The 21046-nt window shown below is 31.9% G+C and overlaps 1 protein-coding gene across 1 annotated transcript; it reads left to right on the forward strand.

Moving 5' to 3' along the window:
- Positions 1-451: 451 nt before the first annotated feature.
- LOC132754465 (potassium voltage-gated channel protein Shaw-like) lies at positions 452-3664 on the forward strand. Its single transcript, XM_060745092.1, has 4 exons — positions 452-668; positions 1350-1464; positions 2015-2149; positions 3448-3664. Exons 1-4 carry the CDS (start codon positions 556-558, stop codon positions 3604-3606), a joined length of 522 nt encoding a protein of 173 aa, XP_060601075.1. The 5' UTR covers positions 452-555; the 3' UTR covers positions 3607-3664.
- The last annotated feature ends 17382 nt before the right edge of the window (positions 3665-21046 follow it).

The raw sequence follows: 21046 nt of genomic DNA on the forward strand, positions 1-21046 counted from the left end.
ATTTTTTCACTTTACGTTATTGTTTTATAGAGAACTGCCGAGGTTGTTACATTCTCCTCTAATTGTATGTAAACTGCTGGAATTATATATAATTATTACAGAGAATCAGATGATTGACTATAATTCCAGCACACTTATTGTCTGTTCGACAATCATACTAGTTACTTTATGTTTTAGTGCCTCAATATATATAAAACTTTACGTCAACAAAGTTTATTATATTCAGCCTTAATCACTTAATAATTTATATTAAATGCCGCAAATCCTTGACAATTTCCAAAACTTTTTACGGATTTTTTTAAAGATAAGGCAGATTTTCGATTGTTTTCAGATTCAGGTTCAGCTTAACAGTTGTTCAGACAGTGTTATCAACGATCATTGTTATCAACGATCACTGTTATCAACGATCAGTCAGTGAGAAAATACTTTTGGATTTAAGTTAACCATTAAATTAAGAACAGACAAGGAGAAATACAAACCTGATTCTAGACCAGTCAGTGAGATATCAAAACTGAAATTTAGGCCAGGAAGTGAAATATAACAACGGTAATAAGTATGGCAAACAGTGTGTCGTCTGCTGCAGAAACTAACAGACTACTAGAAGGAAATGAATCTGGAAATGAAACGCTGACCTTTAATATTGGAGGAGTTATATTCGAAACTTACAGGTACATTTATTTTGTGTCTTATAATGTGTACATGCAATATAAAATCATACAAACAATTACATTCCTTTTACCATTTACAATAATACATGTAATTGGGATTTGATAATGCTATAAAAAGATTTTAATAATTGTTTTTAATAAACATTGTATGGTGCCTACGAAATAGTGAAAATAGATCCGTTAAAGTCTCAAAATCAAGCATCGCATCCGCGGTTTATTTTGTACCCACATGTATATTTTTCACTTCGAAATTTAACCAATAATTATATATGAATAAAATTCCAATTTCCAATTTTATTGCATGAAACATTATACAATGTTTATAGCAAATAAACAATATAAACATATATACTTTTCCAATGGATAAGACATGAGGTGAGCAATTTACAAGATATATATTTTTTGAGGATGAACACATGATATTTTCAAACCTGTTTATAGAAGGCCAGTGACAATAATAACTTTTAAAATAAATTACTTCTAAGGGTTCTACATTTTGGACTAATGGGTGGATTGCTCATCACTGTAACTTCTAGTCAGTAATATGTATAATGTAATTCTACTTAGAATACTCCAACTGCTGTCATGAAATAAAAAAGAAATAATAAGATAGTAATGAATGTATTAATTAAACAAATCACCATGATTAACTAAGAAAGACAACCTATTATATCATTACAGATCTACAATAATGAGAATACAGAGCGGTCCTCTAACAGACGAAAGCTTTTTGGAGGTCAATCAAAGACCTGGGAAAAATGACTATTTCTTTGATAGAGACCCTGATGCTTTTAAGGTTGGAACATTAATTCATTTTTTTTTCTGTTGTATAAAAAAAGTAATGTATGAAAAGTAAATGTATTGTTTTAGAACGTTTTCATAGGTACATGTTTACGGTTTAACCGATAATGAGCAAGTAAATCACTTGATGGTAATCGTCTTTATGCTGGTAACTTTACCCGATAATGACCGAGTAAGGTCAATTGATGATAATCTTCAAAAGTTATGCTTGCGATTTTACCCGATAAAGACCGAGTAAGATCAATTAATGATGATCGTCTAAAGTTATCCGATAATGACCGAGTAAGATCAATTAATAATGATTGTCTAAAGTTGCAATTTTACCCGAAAATGACCCAGGAAGATCAATTGATGATACTCGTATAAAGTTATGCTTGCAATTTTCCCCGATAATTTTACCCGATAATGACCGAGGAAGATACTGAAAACGTGTCCCATTGATGGTGATTGTCTTTCTTAACGCTTTAGTATAGAAACGATTCTATGTGTGTTTTTGTTCTTATTATTAAAGTTAAGACATATTGATTGATGTGTCATTGTTTCAGATAGTGTTAAACTACTTACGAACTGGTAAGGTTTTCATCCCGTCGCACATCGATGGTCCGCTTGTTAGGAATGAACTACTGTTTTGGGGTTTGACGCCTGATTTGGAAGTGATGATCAGCGGAGACGTTTCAATGGTACTTATATTTATCCATACATCTGCTGGTTTAAGGCCCTTTATGCCTCAGAAATGCTTAAAGTTGTATTTCTCATAAGCCTTTTAGTTTGTTGTACTTAAAATATCTACTAAAATACTCATCTTATTGTACATATTAAATATTGTTTGGAAGTCAGTTTTATGAATAGTTTATGTAAAATACAAATAGGATGCTGTCATACAAGTATTTCAACATTCTGGTGTACTTGAGATGGAAATAGAAAAAAGGTTAGACTTTATCAGTGTTTACTAAAAACAAACACTGTCCATGGTATGGAAGTACAAAATGTAGATATCTGGATCTTCGGCTGAAGAAAGAAAAATAAAAAATAAATAAACGTATTCACTAATATAAAGCTGGATATTGTATAAAACGTGTATTAAGCGACCGGGCAAGGGAAACACCAAAAACGGTCGCTTAATGAAACGGTCTCTTAAGACAGTCAGCATGATATAAAAGTCAAAATTTATAAATGACATCTTTTTTATTCGATGGGATTGTTTTTCAACTTCATTTTTATATAAATGTTGAATAATAAGTACGCTCCGATAATCTAAACGGATGCAAATGTAAAAATAACGTTCTGATATTTATTGACAAAACAGTTTTGATCCATTACGTACATGTTTGACATTTTTTTTCCAGAATTTTTTAACTTCTCCGTTGTTTTTCCTTGTCTCCAACACGAAAACCCTATTAGTGAAGATGTTTTCTGTTGTGCATTTTTTCATTTGAAATAAACAAACTACATCTATTTGTTACGATTAATTTAATGGCTAATCAAGTTCAAGGTCAATTCAATGCAGTCTAAATGTCAACAAGCGAAGCGTATACACCATCTCAGTATGGGCGGAGCGTTGCATTGTTTATCCGATATTATTGGATAATACACGTCACGCGTATACTTAACTTCATTTGCATACGCTAAAACGGTATGGGAAATAGAGATTTTCACACGTTTATTGTTGTGTTTTGATTGCTGACACTTGTGACATAACGAGGTGGCGTTCTCTAAAAACACAATTACTTGACAGGTAAAAGTGGTCGTTGAATGAAAAGATTGATGTCAATTAGGTGACTAATTAGCGGTTGCTGGTCGCGTTGAGCAAAAGTCGCTTAATACATTAAAGAAATAGAGAGAAAATGATCGGGGGGAATTTAAAGTGGTCGTTTAAGACAAAAGTCGCTTAATACACGTGGTCGCATGGGCAAGTTAGACTGTACTTCTTTTGTTATGATTTAAATGAACATTTTACATTTATCTATGGGTTTTTCAGCCTCGTTCTACAATTGGACATTTAGCAAGTATGATTGAAAACAGAAATGTGTCTCCTCACATCCTCACACTGGAATGGGAAACAAAATCTGGAATATTCTTAGCAACCCGGAAACGTCAATGTGGGCGAAGATATATGCCGGAATATCATATCTTGTAATGTTCCTGTCGGTAGTAATTTTCGTTGCTGCAACAACGCCATATTTGCAAACATTTCAACTGTGGAAACCTGTACCACTGTGGACCGTGCCTAAGATAAAATCACTTAAGAATCGGTTGTACTTTTTAAGGCTACCATCGTATCTTGAGTATGCTGTTTCTTCTTTACTTTGGAATAAATTGGTACGTCAGATGTTATCAAAAAGAGGAAATCGTATTGTGCAACTGTAAAATGGTTCAATACTAAGCATGCATTATGCCTTAAAAAGGTAGGGTCATAAACTCCTTTAATATAACGTTAAGTAATTTTAATGAAAACAGCAGAAAAATTACCATGGCCCAAGATCTTACGAAGTTTGTAAATCACAGCCCCATAAAAATCAGGTTTGCTCATCCCTATTCGCAGAATTGTATCTAAATCAGAACACTATTGAATTTTGAAATTAAATAAAAAAAGGTGATTATCATTTAAATAAAATTTATTTTCAAAATTTATAATAGCTGTAGCCCTGTTTAAGAAACGTACTAGTTATTAGAATATTCCGTTCGTTAAAATCGTTAAGGTGGCTACAAATTCTAGCGAATCTATTAAACGGAGATACATTTACCCAGTAAGATATTGCTTGGGGCAAGTCTCCATCTAAATGTGGAAGTCTTTTAATTATATATATTTAAACTTAAATAGTAAATTAAATATTTATATTAATAAATATTAAGTATGTTTAAGAATAGATATTGACAAGATTTGGCAATTGAGTTAACATAATTTTATGATATTCATGACGTAAAAAGTAGTAAACGTAATATTTTACATATTAAGTTAAACTTAACTTGTTGTTAAGTCAAAATAGCAAGCGGAGAAAAAAAAACAATTTTCAAAACAAACCAATAAAATAATAAACATAACAAGCTTAATTTTAAACAAATATATATTACATTTATGAAATAAAAACTGAAATATGAGAATAGACATTTTAGAAAATCTGAATCATTTCCTAAAGGTAGTTTTGTACAAATTTCAAGTTTGAAAAAGGTAAAAAAAAAACAGCAGATGTACATGGTTTATTGAAGTTGTAGTTTAAATCATCAGAATTTCTTTGGTTTCTTGTAAGCAATTTTCTCATTCCAGATTAAATGATATTCAGGATGTGTAAATTAACTTACGAATGAACTAGAAATAAAAGGATGTCACTACCAAATATGTCAGGAAACCGAGTAGTAAGAATAAAATGTTATGACAGAACAGCATACATTGTATTTCACAAACATTTTTGCAACAATTAACTGTTTAAAATTAGAGGACAGATAGTTACTAGTAAAAAAGTGCTATTTTTAGTATTTACAAATAAGAGGCCAGATAAGTTCTAGTAAAAGAGTGCTATTTTAAGTATTCACAAGGCCTTAGTTTTAGTTGAAAAATAAAAGTTGAATTTGTTTTTACATAATCAAAATTATTAGTATCATTTAAATATCAGATATTAATCACAATTGCTACTGCCATCTGATTCTCGAAATCTATTGATGCATGAAGAATGAGTTATGGACCAAACAAGATTTTATAACTGCATGCCGTTGAACTCTCAATGTAACCTTGACCTTGGAACCAAGGATCTTGACCTTATGTTGACTCAACGCCATATCTTGCGTCATATTTGTACTAAGATTTCTTCAAAACCCTTGATGCATGACAGTATTTAGGGAAAGACAATAATTTCTAATTGCTGCCCTTTTACCTTTTAATCATGCCACTCACCTTCAAGCTAAGGGACCAAAACTTTGCACGGCTGTCTGATCATGTTAAACACTTGTGCCAAACGTTTCAAAATTCCTTGATACATGACAGAGGTTTGGGTCAGATAATATTTTCTGTTGATCTTGGATCTTTAATTGAAGCATTGACCTCCGAAGATCTGCCGTCTCATTATGCTAAACACTTCAACTTGGCTATTTTAAAATCCCTTAATGCTTGACAGAATTATTAACCTGACTTCATTTCTAACACTATATCCAATCCGTCGGACCTTGAACGTGGACCTAGAGCCTTCCTTTAGGGCATGATGCACCATCTCGCTATGTCAAATTTGTGCTATTATATGTATTTTTAAAATCCTTTGATGCATGACAAAGTTATGGGCTGGAAAAGATATACTGCTGACCTTTACCACTAACTGTAACATTGGCATTGGAGTCATTACAATATGCAATTATGCTTACATTTGTTTTTAAGTTATTTCAAAATACCTTGATGTATGACAGAGTTAAAGGTGCGGCAAGGTTTTCGTACACATATACACAAACACTTATGCACAGACATTGACATACCGATCGGGGTTACTCTATATGCCCCGTACCATTATTACAGCGCAGAGGAGGAAAATAGGCAACAAGTCAGGATCTTTCATACTTGGAGCTCCACATTTTAATCCAAAAACGAATAAAATTATGATAACTATTATAGTTAAATGCATTTTATAAGTGTAAGATGCCTTAATTTGGCTGATATTTTGCAGGTTATGTTGGAACAACGGTATGAATGACACTTTGAGACACCAGATTCTAGAGAGGTGAGAATAAAGGAAAGGTCACAACTGCATCTCCATTAAACTTAAAGTGAAAAAATTAAACTTACAACATAAGTTTTTAACAAAAGGTTTAATGTGTAGATATTAAGCAAACAAATGGTTTCATAAACCTTGATAACAAACATTTTTATTGTTATTTATTTATCCGAGGGCCTAGTTTTGTGTGGTTGTGATCATTAGTTGTCGGTCAATTTTCCAACTGTTCCAGGTTTAAGCCAAAAATATGATTCTATCAAAAATGTAACAATCAAACTTGAATGACCAGCTTGATGTTTGGAAGCAGAAAGAAGTCAAGTCAAAGTTTAAGGACAATTTTAACAGATGTTAATTTAGTATAGACGTTAATTTTGAATTTTGTACGCACATGAAATTAATTTAAGTGCGCATATTGAAAATGTAAAATCTTTATTTTATACGGTTTATAGGCTTACATTTTATTTATTCTTGATTTTATACGGTTTATAGGCTTACATTTTATTTATTAATTCCTGCTCATTCAGTGATATTTGTACGCCAGCCTAGGGGCGTATTTTTATTTTCGTACGGATTTAAATTAACACACAAAAACATGCATTCTTTACTGCTGTAAACTTTCGTACACGTTTTACCTTAATGGTATCGCCCTGTCTCTCAGTTTGTCTCTCAGTCTGTCTGTCTTACCGTCTCTAAAAAACTGTTCCTATGATCACTTGTAAAGAATATTTTTATTATCTCTGAAACGTAACACATTGCTATTTTACATAACTACTAAGAACACAAAATATCAAAGTTTATTTATCATGCAACAGCTATGGTAACCGCCCGAGAACACTTGCCTGATAATTATTTTTTATGTCAGGTCAGTAACATCAAAAATAAGCCCCGCCCATTTTAACGGACTTTTTCAATTGCTTATATTTTCATTTTTATCAGCATGTGAATTCTACAATTTTATCTCATACCTAACAAGTTTAAAATCAAGATTCGACATGTATTTATTATTTATTTTTCTATTTCAATCATAAATAAATTAGTTTGCGAATAGTTAAGCACCAACTAATTGAAGTGACATCAAGTTATTTATATAGCAAATGACATCATCAATGTTCACGTAATATTATACATGTAAACAAACTTGTAAATGTTTTTCTTATTTCGCCAGATTATTATTTAATAAGTGAACAAATTGTTTCTTTAAATAAATTAGTGTCCAACTTTATTTGTCATCCCATGAAAACGCTGTATTTCTTAAAAATTATGAGCGTTAATTTTCATAGAAGTACAAGTCGATACTATATCGAATTCCGTCCATAGTCGACTTCTATTTTTCATAGTACTTCATAGAATCGCATAGTGACGTAATAAAGTGAATGATAATGAGGACACTTAACATGTTAGTATTCATCCGTGCTGTTCTACAGTAATTAGAAACATTCTCCTGTCGCTATCGCTCCCGTCGAAGTTTCTTATTTCTGTAGAACAGCACGGATGAACACTAAAATATACATAGACGCATAATTGGCAAGCTTGTGTTTGATTGCCGATTTGACTTTCTATGATTGAAAGAAAAAATAGCCGCCATTTACAAATTCTAATTTTCATGGGAAGAGGAATTTGTTTCAAGAATTATTTCTGTACAGAAATGCCCATTTCTACGTAATTCGCTATTTAAAAGTAGATTATTTTGATAATTTGACAGATTTTAATGTGTTACATGATTAATATAAAAAAACATGCTACTGTCTTATGATATCAATTTTATCAGGCTCGGCTGCAATGGGCAGAAAAGACTCGGGAAGCCGCACCCCTTTCTAGCCCATATCAGCCTCGCCTGCTAAAATTGAAACAAAAGACAGTAGCATGTTCTTCTCCAACAATGGCATAAATCAGTAGTTATGGTCCTTCAGATGTTGCTGGTGTTCTAACCGGTAGGGGATTTTTGGTTTGATTGCAATACTATGATACTTGCTTATGGCATGTTAAACGTTGCAGTATTCAATAAATTTATTTTTTGGTCTACATCTAATATTTATATTGTATAACTATAATGTTATATGCTATACCATAATGTTTATTCTATCCTACAATCAAAAAATATTTGTGTGCGATAATTTTCTATATATATATATTCTATATTTGAAAATATATATTGTATAATTGAAAAAAATTGGTGGATACAGTACTGAAAAAAAACCACTTGTTCGATAGTTTGAATCATTGGATAGAACACTTAAGCCCCGCCTATAAAGTAAGCACGAATTTCTGATATTTAAAGCGTTATCATCCTGATAGACTATAGTGTAGTGGAAATGATCAGCGTCCCTTTGAATGTCACTTGTAAATAGTGCATATGCTTAATCCTACTTATAAATATAATATATATGTATGTCTTAAAATTGAAAAAGATTTTATACTCTTCGGGGCATACGAGGGATGATCAAAATAAAACCGGGCTGGGACTGGCAATTGAAGAATTTTCAAACTTTCACTTAATGTTATAATATATCACAAATAATCGAAAAACTATACCATAATTTTCTAATATGATAACGCGTGTGTGTAGCTTGTACGTCGTTACAACGACTAAAAAACATTGCAACGCAGTGCATAAATTTGCGCTGACAATAGGCGCTTTATGAAGCGTATATTTTACAATATGACACAATAAGATTTAAAAATACGCCGAAACGTCATGAGCCATATTTGAAGTTGTCAGAAAAAATGACTTCATTTAAATCGTATTTATCTTTGCAATCACAATTCATATGTCACTTGTAAAAGAAAAACTCGCGTTAGAATTATGCCGTTGGAACGTCACGAAATTCGATCAATAAGAAATTGTGTCAATAGTAAGTCGAGAAACTGTCTATAACATAGAAAGGGATAATGGAAAAAGGGAAAAGGTTAAGGTAGCCACAGCACAGTTTTTGATTAAAATAAATGATTAAGAAAGGGTGATTGAGAAATTGAAAACAGAAAAATAAGGGAGAGGCTGAAAGAAGAAATTTTCAAGGACGTTGGTGACGTCAATCGCCAAGAGACACGTTGAAAAGTGACAGGCGATTGACTGCTGACATTGTAAACGATGATCGACGGTAGCTACGGGACTGTGCAATCAACTCTAAATAAGGAATTTAAAATGATAAATATTAATGCAATTATTATCACACAGAATAATTATCACGCAGAAGCGGTTGAGTCATCGCTGTGGCGATGTAGATTTCGTCGCCACAAAGCTGTGGATGAAATAAAGCCGTTTGCTGCTGTCGGTAAATTTATGACTAAATTTTACTTTATGTTTTAATCTTTTACCGGAAACACCTAGTGAAACTGGAGGCCACATATGTACGTTTCCAACTTATTACACGCACATGGTGCAATTTATTGCCATATTTGCTAACACTTATGTACAGTTTGACGTGGGAACGCCACTTTTTTATCATTTTAGGTTAAAACACGTACACATGTGTGCAAAACAGCCCCTAAATGCAACAACATTACATCGCATGTATAATACTTGCACCAAAACAACCATTAAATTGGAATTTTTGAAATTGCCTTAACATCAATGAATTGACAAAAAATGATTACAACGAAGACGGCGGTGGATCGATTACAACACAGTGCTGTGGTCCCGATACCAATAATGTCTATTGTGAGGGTTTAACTTTTTAACGCATTTTTTAATTTAGAGCAACTCTTTTGTTGACATCAGAGAAACGCTTTCTTTTAGTGTTTAAAACAATATGATTATATATTATAATAATCATACACTGGCTGCCGGTACAGACCGGAATGTCTAGCTCGAGGTTAACTGTTTATTGTGGTAAAGAGGCTCTGCCGAGTTGCCGCTAAACAGTTACCCGAGAGCAAGATAATCCTGGCTGAACCGACTTTTTCTTGCATATTTCATATCAATTATTTTCAGAACAGAAATCACGAAAGCTGATATTCTCATATCGCACTTTTTTTCTTATATAAGCGTATGAAATGCCCACTTTATTCATAATGGTGAAATGACGTCTTCCTGAGAACAAAATTCATTCATAAATGGCACGCGGCAATGAGCGCGACTTGTCTTACATGGGTGAGTTAAGACAGGGTTTTCTAGCATCGGTGTAAACGCTAGATAATCCTGTCTGATATGCAAGAAACAAACTTTATAAAACCGCACGTTTGTAACGTCGCTTTTCACTGGATAATAATAATAATAGTTATATAGCTTTAAAAACACAAATGCTTTCAATTTATAAAGAAATCATTTTTTTTTCTATTTAAAAGATGCTTGCTGTATTATTTATTTGTTATGAAGATGTTTTGAACAGGGTTATATGGCAGTTTATTACCCTTCCAGATTTTCTAACATTTTTTTGATTTCGAAATTAATTGATATTATCGAGCCAGAGTGGTAATATACACAATAAATTTCCCCGTTGGGTACCCCAAGTGGTAAACAACATGTGCTGTGGCGATGAGCGTACGGTTCGATTATACACGGTGTAAATTCCTATATACAAGCTCATCTTAACTGCCAAATACATAATATTTACCAAAATAGAGAAATGTTAAATATTCCCATCAGTACTGAAAACAAAATATGACCTCGTCAAAGCTTGATATAAATTACAAAAAATGGTCTTCAACTGACTACTCCTTTTTTTCTTGTTAACATTCGCTAGGTACCAAAGCAAATACGTCATTTATTTATGTGACGTCATGTTGTGGTGAAGGGGTATCCTAAAGGGAGTCTTATTTAGACGTTTCATTTGAAACATCAATAATTTAGTTTATCATCGTCTTACTCGGCAGAGAAAGGGTAATAAAATTATTATTTTGGTTTTAGAGTGATATATGTGAATATATTACCTGCCAAGATTAGATATAATTAACCCTCGCCTAAAGGCTCGGATGATATAAAATCTTAGCAGGTAATATATCCACATATATCACTCAAAACAAAAACAAACAAAAAACGGTTGCAACAAAACCATAGCTTAGCGGTTCGGCAACAAACGGTCATATAACCTGTCAAAAAACGGTCATAACCTGTCAAAAATCTTTATAACTTATTATAATAATGCACGATTATCCAAAGGTAATCGAAGTAACAAACCAAACGTGCAGTATCATAAAGACATATTAATATGCAAAATTAAAGATGTTCGGCATATGTTCTTGATACGTGGCATTATGTTAGAATATGATCAACTTTTCCAGCCAAAAAAGTAAACGGTCCCGGTCTCATTTTCTGGACATGAATTTCATTTTTTACTTATTTGAGATAATCTCAGGGGCAGATAACTTATGCATACGTCTGAAAAATCTTTTTTTCCTTTTGTAATGTTTTTCAGTATATTTTTTCCATATTTTCAACAAAAAGATCCATAAAATATTTCTGTTACCTTCTTCATAAGAGGTAATTTTACTCCTTAAAAATGTACAATTTTTAAAATCACGATGTATGTAACAATTAATATATTCTGTTCTTTACTAGTTACAAATACAGAGAAAGTTAGCTAGTAAAAATAAGAAAAATGGATCTTTTTTACTTTTAATGTGATAAACTTGAAAACGAGATCGGTGAATGGGTTTCTCTAAATGCAAAGTTTAGAACATTTTTAATTCTGACTCTTAATAGGTCCTAAAATGTTATCGTTACAGTTATTTCGTTTTAGGTTTGACTGTAAACTCTTCTTATTTTGGAAATGTGGAAACATTATACATTTTTATTACTTAATTCATTTAAGTAGTTGGTTAAATAAAGTAGATTTTTTTTATCAAACGTGTTCAATAATTCAGTACTGTACCCTAAGCGACACTGCACAGTACGAGTTAAACCTGGAAACTTAAAGACTGTTGTTTTCTTATTTCTCATATTATGTTTTTTTTACCGATATAACATATACACATGATGCGCACGGTTTATAACGATATCCTTGTGGCTATTGGTCTACAAAAGCTCTTTTGTATTATAGGCAAAAATAAAAACACGTTCCCTGTTTTCGCAATATGAGATTCCTTTGTGTCATAGGCAAAAATTAAAACACGTTCCCTGTTGTCGCAATATGAAACCCCAGAAAAAAGTAACCAATGAACGATCATCTTAATATGTACTCTCCAGCGAATATTCTTCTATCGCTCACTTGTATCTTAGTTTGTGGACTTTTCTGTTGAAAATGTGTCAGAGTTAAATCGTATGCATATACATGTACAGTGCGCTAACTGGAGTGCAGGTATTAGTTACCCGCACTCCAGAGCGTGCCCATTAATTGGTTCATTTTTGCTGGGGTTTACATATTGTGACGGGTGAGAAAGGGAAAGCGACAGAAATATCATATTCAGATGCTCGTTCATTGGTTACTTTTTCCCGGGTTTCATATTGTGACAGCAGGGAACGTGTTTTTATGTTTAGCTATGATACAAAAGAGAAAGAATACCAAAACACTCGGCAATCTGATTTTTAATCGGGGGCTACGACCCCTCGAACAAATCAGATAGCCTCGTGTTTAGTGCTCTTTCTATTACTTTCTTGTCTGAAGTAGCGCGAGTGTATTCAGTGAGCTGCGAAGGGGGCGTACTAAATATGACATTTCAATCGTTATCCCTTTCACTGTCGTGATAATAAGTAAACCGCAGAAAAAATGAACAAATCAATGGACATGCTTTTAAGTGCGGGTAACTTAAACTGCACTTAACAGTTAACGCACTATGACGTATATGTATACGATTGAACTCTGACACATTTTCAACAGAAAGGTCCCCAAACTATGATACAATTATGAATTGGTGTTCTCAGTAAGGTAACATAACACAGTGACATTCAAATTATTACCTGATACCTTATATAAATGTAATTTGGTAATTTTTACTGTTTTCTAAAATTCTAAAACCGTTCGCGATCGCGAACTGTTGACCGGTCAATAGTTTCGAATGTTTCCCTCACGTGCTCTGACGTCATTGACGTCATTGAGGATTCCCTATTTGAGCGTCCATCGATCTTGATCATAAACCAGACGTTACGTGACATAGTTAAAGTAGATCTATTAAGTTTAATTATTAACATATGTTCAAAATTATTTTCTTGTTCCTTTTTTCTTCTGCAAGTACAATTAAAACAGTAAATTATCAGGTAATAAAACATCTATTTCATACGTGATTTTGGAACAGTCAAACTGTTGTCCCTCGGTGTCGGGGATAGTGTTTTGAACTGTTACGGCCTTGGGCAACAGTTCAAAACACTACCCCCTTCACCTCGGTCCAACAGTTTGACTATTCCCTAATCACATTATTTTTCATATTTAAGAAGCAGGTTCTCTTAAACCATGTTAACTTTACGGGAATTTCTTTTATATGTTTGTTGTTAAGCCTCAAACTCAAGGTCTTTTTAACTCCAAGATTGAACGTAAACTACTCTACCAAGGGAATAACAATGGACGGAAAATGGATGCGCAACTCGAACATCTATTTGCATAAACAATCATATTATTTTAATATAACTAAAGGAACATGCTTCTATGATGTCAAAGTAAGAAAAGTGTTGTACTCTATTGAAAAATGAGTTATGTCAAGTAAACTCTCATAATAGACAATAATTGTATAGGGACAAACGCACTGCGTGGCAATCTAATCGACCACCGTCTGCTTTGTAAACAATCTTTGTCAATTCTTCTATCAAAAAAGGCAATAACATTTTTCAAAAATTCCAAAATATGGATTGTTCTTTGTATTTATAATACATACCATGTAATGTTGGCGTATTTCATTGTATTTAGGGGTCGTTTTGCACACATGTGTACGTGTTTAAACCTAAAAATAAGGCAAAAGTCGCGTCAACTCGTCGAATTGTACAGAATGATTGCACAAATGGCAATATATTGCACCGAGTGCGTGTAATAAGTTGGAAAAGTACATATATGGGTTGTAGACTCACTATGTATTTTCAGTAAAATATTGAAGCATAAAGCAAAATTCAGTCATGAACTTACCGACAGCAGCAAACGGCCATATTTTATCCACCGTTTCTGCGACGAAATATCCACCGCGGCTTCCATGGATCCATCGCTTCTGCGAAAACTATGGCCAGTGTGATTATTATGTTCTTGGTTTACAATTGTATATATCATTTTACTATTCTTCGTAATAGTCTTATCCTGATTTTTTTTACAATTTAACTGTCCTGTTCAAAATTGGTCATGCGTTATATTTTTTTTAAATAATGACAATTTTGTTCTTAGTTGTATTATTCTTTTATTTTCTCGTATGTTTGATACAAGATCATGCAGCAAAATTATATTAATATAAGACATACAATACGCGTAGTTTATTACATGTGCGATTTTCCAGCAACCAAGTTACAGAAGGAAAGAACCGAAGTTTGCGTCATTACTAGAGCTCATGTATAATCATGCAGTCTTTTACAATGCAGAATGATACCGACTTGTATATATATATATAATATATATATTAATACGTCGACAACATTAGGGAGAAGTAATATATGTATTATATATATTATATATATATATATATATATATATATATATATATATATATATATATATATAAAATTTGGCGTTAACGACGTTGCAAGCGTAATGTCTATATACATTGTATATAGGCAGCAATTAACAACATGTAAAACACGTATTGGCCTACTTCGTTTAGGAATAAAGAGCTGCTCCGGTAAAGGCAATACGCTTGCAACGTCGAGAACGCCAAATTTTTAAGTTATACGGTGCGCCGGGTCGCTTTACATGCACATTGCATTACCGTCATAACATTTTCCGTTGTTGATGTTTCTTGGTTGCATATGAAAAACCATTATTTCTTGCATACGATTGCATGTCCTGAAGACTTTAAGATCTATTTCCATTTTTACATATACATAAGCATTTATAAGGAGGATTGAGCATATGCATTATTTACAAGTGACAGTTACAGGGACGCTGATCATTTCCACTCCACTATAGTCTAGTTAACGCTTTATCAGAAATTTGTGCTTACTTTACAGGCGGGGCTTAGCATTTTAAGTTACAAATTATCGAATAAATATTATTCAGTAGATCTATACAATAAATACTTTAATTATACAATATATTTTCAAATATAAAACATACATAAAGATAATTATCGCACACAAATATTTTTATGATGAACAAATATTCAGCAGAATTGACTAAATATTATGGTAAAGAATATAAGATTAGAGTTATACATTGTCAATATAAATATTGGATATAGAACATAAAATTAATTAAATGAATATTGCAACGTTTAGCATGCCATACTTGCTTGCAAACATTTTGTTTTGGGTTGCTATAATTTCAATGTAATAAATGGTTTAACGCAAACCTACAGAAATGTAATGCTACTAGTACATTGAAAGGCTGAAAGGCTTTTGACTGGAAACATATTTTGCGTATGAATGTGTATTTAAGCAGAACTTTTTGTTTATTGATGTGTATGTATTTGATGTTGGCACATCGGAACACAGTCCGTGAAATAGTCTGAAAAGATTTCCTTCGTGCATGCCAACGGATTCTGCGGTTCCTCTTAAATTTAAAAAAGAAACAAAAAGGGATTAACGTAGGCGGGCAGTGTTCCTAAGCCGAAAAACCGGCTACAGTAATTGTTGTGGTTTGAAAAGCCCTTGACATTGTATGGAAGTTTTGATTGCGATAATGTAATATCATTTGGATGTGATGTATACACTCATGGTATTATCTCTGTTTAAGCTGCCGATATCTGCAGTTTAGTCATATAAATGTATATATAGTTTACACTTTGTCCCAGCACGTTGTCTCTTTTTCAAAATATGCTTTTATTGACTATAATTATCTGAATTAATACAAAATTTTAAAAGTTATATACATTTCAATTTATTCAAATCGAACTTGTTTACCAGTTTCTAAATGGAAAAAAAACACAAAAGGATACCAAAATTCAGATGTTTTATTACAGTGCAATGCAACAGCTCTTAAACTAATGCGTTTTGTCCAAATGCAAAGCCGTTACCATTTATGTTTACGCAATGTTAAATTTTAGCCTGGTTCTACGATATTAAATACTTCGGTAAACTACAGACAGTTGCACAGTCCATTATTTCTATAAGGAGATAAGAAAACATTGTCATTCCGTTTAAAGAAAATGTAAAAAGTTAATAATGTTTGGCAGCAAAACAAGATATTTTGATTTGGTCCTGTCGAATAAAGCTCATGTATGTGAATGATTTTGTGTGTATAGATTTTACGCATTTGTAATTTATTGTCGATTCGCAAATAAATCAGGTAATTTCGCAGAAAATCATACGTGTTACTTAAAACCCTTAACTTAAGCCCAATAAATTGAACACTTCAATGTTGATTTTTCACAAAAACACGCACACACACGCACGCACGCACACACACACGTACACACACACACACACACACACACGCACGCACGCACGCACGCACGCACGCACGCACGCACACACACACACACACACACAACATTAACAACAACAACAAAACATATAATATGGGCATACATATGAAATGAATAAAAATATTACTTTTTCTAAAGAACTTTAACGTAAGTAACGACATACTACCTACAACATCTATGTTATTCAACAAAAAGCTGCATGTTTAAACAACATGACAGCTTCTTAAAAGGAATCAACATGCTTAGAAGTGTTTAAACCAACAAATCAAGATGCATATAAAGGTTTTAATTTCTGCAAATAAATTTATATTGTTTTTATACATCAATTTGGAAAGAAATAACTATTGTGTTGTAAAAGCATTTTCTCAAGGTTTCGTTTCATGTGTAGTGTCGATGCTATAACTTCATTATAATCTCATTTCTCAATGTTCACAGCAGTGCCCAAGTTCGCACTTAATTCCCGTAGTCGTTGATCTACAGTTTTATAAAATATAAAATGTACATTTAACAAATATAATATATTAAATTCATTTCGAATTCGTTTAAATATATGCATAGATATATACATTACAGACTACTGCTGACATGAGAAAATATGCTGTTAGTCGTCCGTTTTTGCAAGTAATGAAATGCTCTTAGTACATTTCTTAATTGAGGTGTTCCATTGCCAGTACATGTTATATGGAAAAATGAAAGATTGCAAAGTGTGTTATTACAACAAAAGGAAAATCCAACACATTTCAAGTCATCTCAAAATACGCTTAACTGCAAATACATTAAAACAAACAAAGCAAAGGAATTACAATTTTAAACATACAATCATCTTGCAGATTTTGTTTCATCGTCATTGTTTATATTATTGTAGAAAATAGATGAGACATGTATTATAAAAATACTGATAAAGTGATGATATAAAAGAACTCAGTTGATAATACATTAATTGTATAAGAAGCATGTTTTACATATAGCATGTATTGTATTTACCTTGCCAATTATGGTCAAAGTATCATAAAATAATCTCCCCTTGATCATTATCATCAAGATCAAAATTTCTATGCAGCACCCGTTTACTATACAATGTATATATAATATAAAATATACAAGGTATATAACCCGTCGAAGTGTATTCCCCCGACAGGGTCAACATTTTGCCTCCGCATTTTTTTTAAATATGACATAATTTCATATTTATACGTGCAAACATAGCATAATAGATATATATTTTAGTACCCAACTGCATTAGACTGCACATTTAAACAGGACAAAAAAATGAAAACACGGCCAAACATCACAAGTCTATTTAAATCGTGTTTTTCACAGCGAAATTGTGTAGAACCAATAACTGAATTGTGAACATAAGAATATTGGACAAGTTATAAAACCGTTATGTTCAGAAATAAATATTTAAGGTTTTAATTGTCAAGTTTTAGACAATTTTCCCTGGTTTTCCCAGAAATCGGCCAGTTTAAGTTACAGATTACTGCGTTGGCACGTGCCCTGTTAATCCAAATTAAAGATAGGGAAAGCTATCCTAAAATTAAATCATCAAAAAAATAATTATACAAGATCTCGAATCGGAAAGGAAAGCAATTCTAATGAATATAAGTTATTGGACATTTTTTTCTTTATTGGAAAAAATAAATCATAAATAAAATAGTTGCGATTGATAATGAAATACATGTTTAGTCTGATGAATATTTCTGTTTTTGAACATACTGAAGTAACATTAAACTTAATCATATTCCTTCTGTCAAAATAATTTAAAAAAAAAACGAAATTGAATAATGTGAACACTTACCGTATGGGGATATGGACTCCTGTGTGTACATCATATTCCTGTTAGGTAAAATACTTAACAATTGTATAATAGGGTACAATCAAAAAGCAACATACATCTGATAAACAAAATCAAAATGCCTACTACAAAAACGTGTTGTTGTAAGTACTAGTTTATTTATCAAACAGGCCGACAAACTGTTACGACAATATCATCTTCTATTTTAACATGAAACTCGTAAAGAAAATATTATCACACAAAAGTATTAAAAGGGATAAATTAGCATTTTGCTGCAAAAATTGAAAATCAGAAAATTATGACTATGCAGAGATTAAACTACACTGAATAAAAAGTGGCAACGCCGGGCGGGGGTAACGCTCGACATTTGTATTCTGAATATGCAAGCAAATAATCGGATAAAACAAATCTTTAAAAAGAAAATAAAAAAAACATATGTTTTTCCTCTTATAATTTTCAATATGTCTGTCTAGTTAGAATTCTTGGTTCGTCTTTCCATATATTGATGACAAAGTTAAGAAAGACTTAGTATCAGCAAATTTCAATCATTTGACGACTATCAAGATCATTTAACTTTAAGATCATATTTAAATAATTCAACATATCTATTTCGTTTCAAATATTGGTTTGTCTATGTATGCATCAAATCTGTACATATTAAGATAACAACATTATTACAAACCCAACCAAATTATTCAATTATTTGACCTTGATGATCAAGGTCATTTAAAGCTCAAGGTCAAGATCAGTACAACCTTTAAAAATGTTGGTACAACAGGTCGTTTTGTATAAGTATGAATATAATCCAATGAATAATTACCAAATTTGATTCCATTATAGCAACAATCAGTGAGTATTCCACAATTTGACCTTCACGGCCAAGGTCATACATAGTTTAGGTTAACTTGAGTTTAATTAACGTGATCATTCTGACCTAAAACATGTTGTTCCTAAACCTTAAGGTCAAGGTCAGTTCAAACTTTCAGAACGTCTTGTAAAAAATTGGAGCTTCAAAGGACATTATTTTAACACCTTAAGTGCGATTTTCAATTCTGAAATTGCAAAAATGACATTACTCGAAAATCTGTGTAATACGCTGTAGACTCTCTGTATTTTTCTCTGCTACTTTGAATTGCTCGTCTATCATCATTTTGCATGAATCAATCTGTTGATTCTGATACTCTGCAGCCGCACAAAAGTTATCTTCTAGCTTCTCTAAATTATTCCCTCGCATTTCTTCAAGCTTTATAAGGCTTTCAATTCGTTTGTCTAAATATTAATATGCTTATCTCCTCGTGTACCCTATTTATCTCTTCATGAGAAGCCTGTAATATATACAAGCACAGCTTTTCGTATTTGATAACAAAGTCGTCATGTAGTATAAAAATCAGACATTCAAAAATGCTTTTTTCAAGTTACATCAAACATTCTAACACTCCACGTGATTTTGTCACTATATAGACAAAGAAGAAAAAACGGCGTTAAACTGTCACCCTCGATTATATAGTTTACAAAGCCTTTTAAGCAACAAAAAAAACATTTTTATTTATATTTTTAGTTCTGATAATGCTTTTTTCCATACAATACAAAAATAATATCTCACATACACCAACGCCACATACTTGATCCATATCAGTTAATTAATAAATATTTTTACAAAACGGCGCCAATCCGTAAGCAGCATAATGACGTCACCCTAAGTAAACAACTCATTCATAAACTCTGACGTCATTTCATACATACAAGAGTGATAAATGGGGCACCGATGTAAACACAATACAATCCATTCTAAGGCGTAAGCTTTGTTGTTGTTGAAAACTTGATAATAATAAGCCTGATATAAGGGTTAATTTACCTCTAATTTTAACCATATCATGTAGTATTTCAGATGTGGTATAAAATAATATAAATAACAAAAAACTATATTAAATATAAAATAACACAACGCACTTAATAACATATTATAATATAACCTTATTTATTTTATCACTCTTTTCTAGATTCTCTACTTTGGTTTCGAGATTTTTCACTGTTGTTTTGAGCTTCATATTGGCCGTCTTCTGATCTTTGATCTCACCAGAAAGATACTGTAATAATAATAAATACTCTTAAATATATTTTGTAACGTATTTCTGTAACAGGCACTTTTAAATCTTAAACAATAACTTTGGTCAAAACATAAATAACATTCAAGATATTTTGGAGAATTAAAAGCCATGATTAAAATTTGAAATGAAAATCGTTGTATATTATGTAGTAATCTATTTTTCATGATATTTTTATTTTGTTCTTGTAATTCCCTCCAATGTCTACATACATGTAACAATTTCATATCAAAGATGACTATAGGTGTTACAAGAATCAAGGGTTACACGTACGACTACTTAATATAACAAGGCTGTCTGAAGGTGAGCTATATTCCCTTTTGCAGCAGACATAAAATGCATTTATTCAAAAACTCATATATTGATTTTTAAAATTTTTAAAATTGCAAAATTTTAATTTAAAAATTTTCAATCATGAAAAATTAACGTGCGTTTTTATTTGGGAAATTTGATGAATAAATTTTAACAAAACCCCTTTTTAAATATTCTTTATTCGTGCAAAAATACGATACAGGTTTTAACAAGCGATAATATGTTTTGTGTCAAATAAAAAAT

The sequence above is a fragment of the Ruditapes philippinarum genome, unplaced genomic scaffold (genome assembly GCF_026571515.1).
Source record: "Ruditapes philippinarum isolate M1 unplaced genomic scaffold, ASM2657151v2 ctg7122_1_1_1_1, whole genome shotgun sequence".
Classification (NCBI taxonomy): Eukaryota; Metazoa; Mollusca; class Bivalvia; order Venerida; family Veneridae; genus Ruditapes; species Ruditapes philippinarum.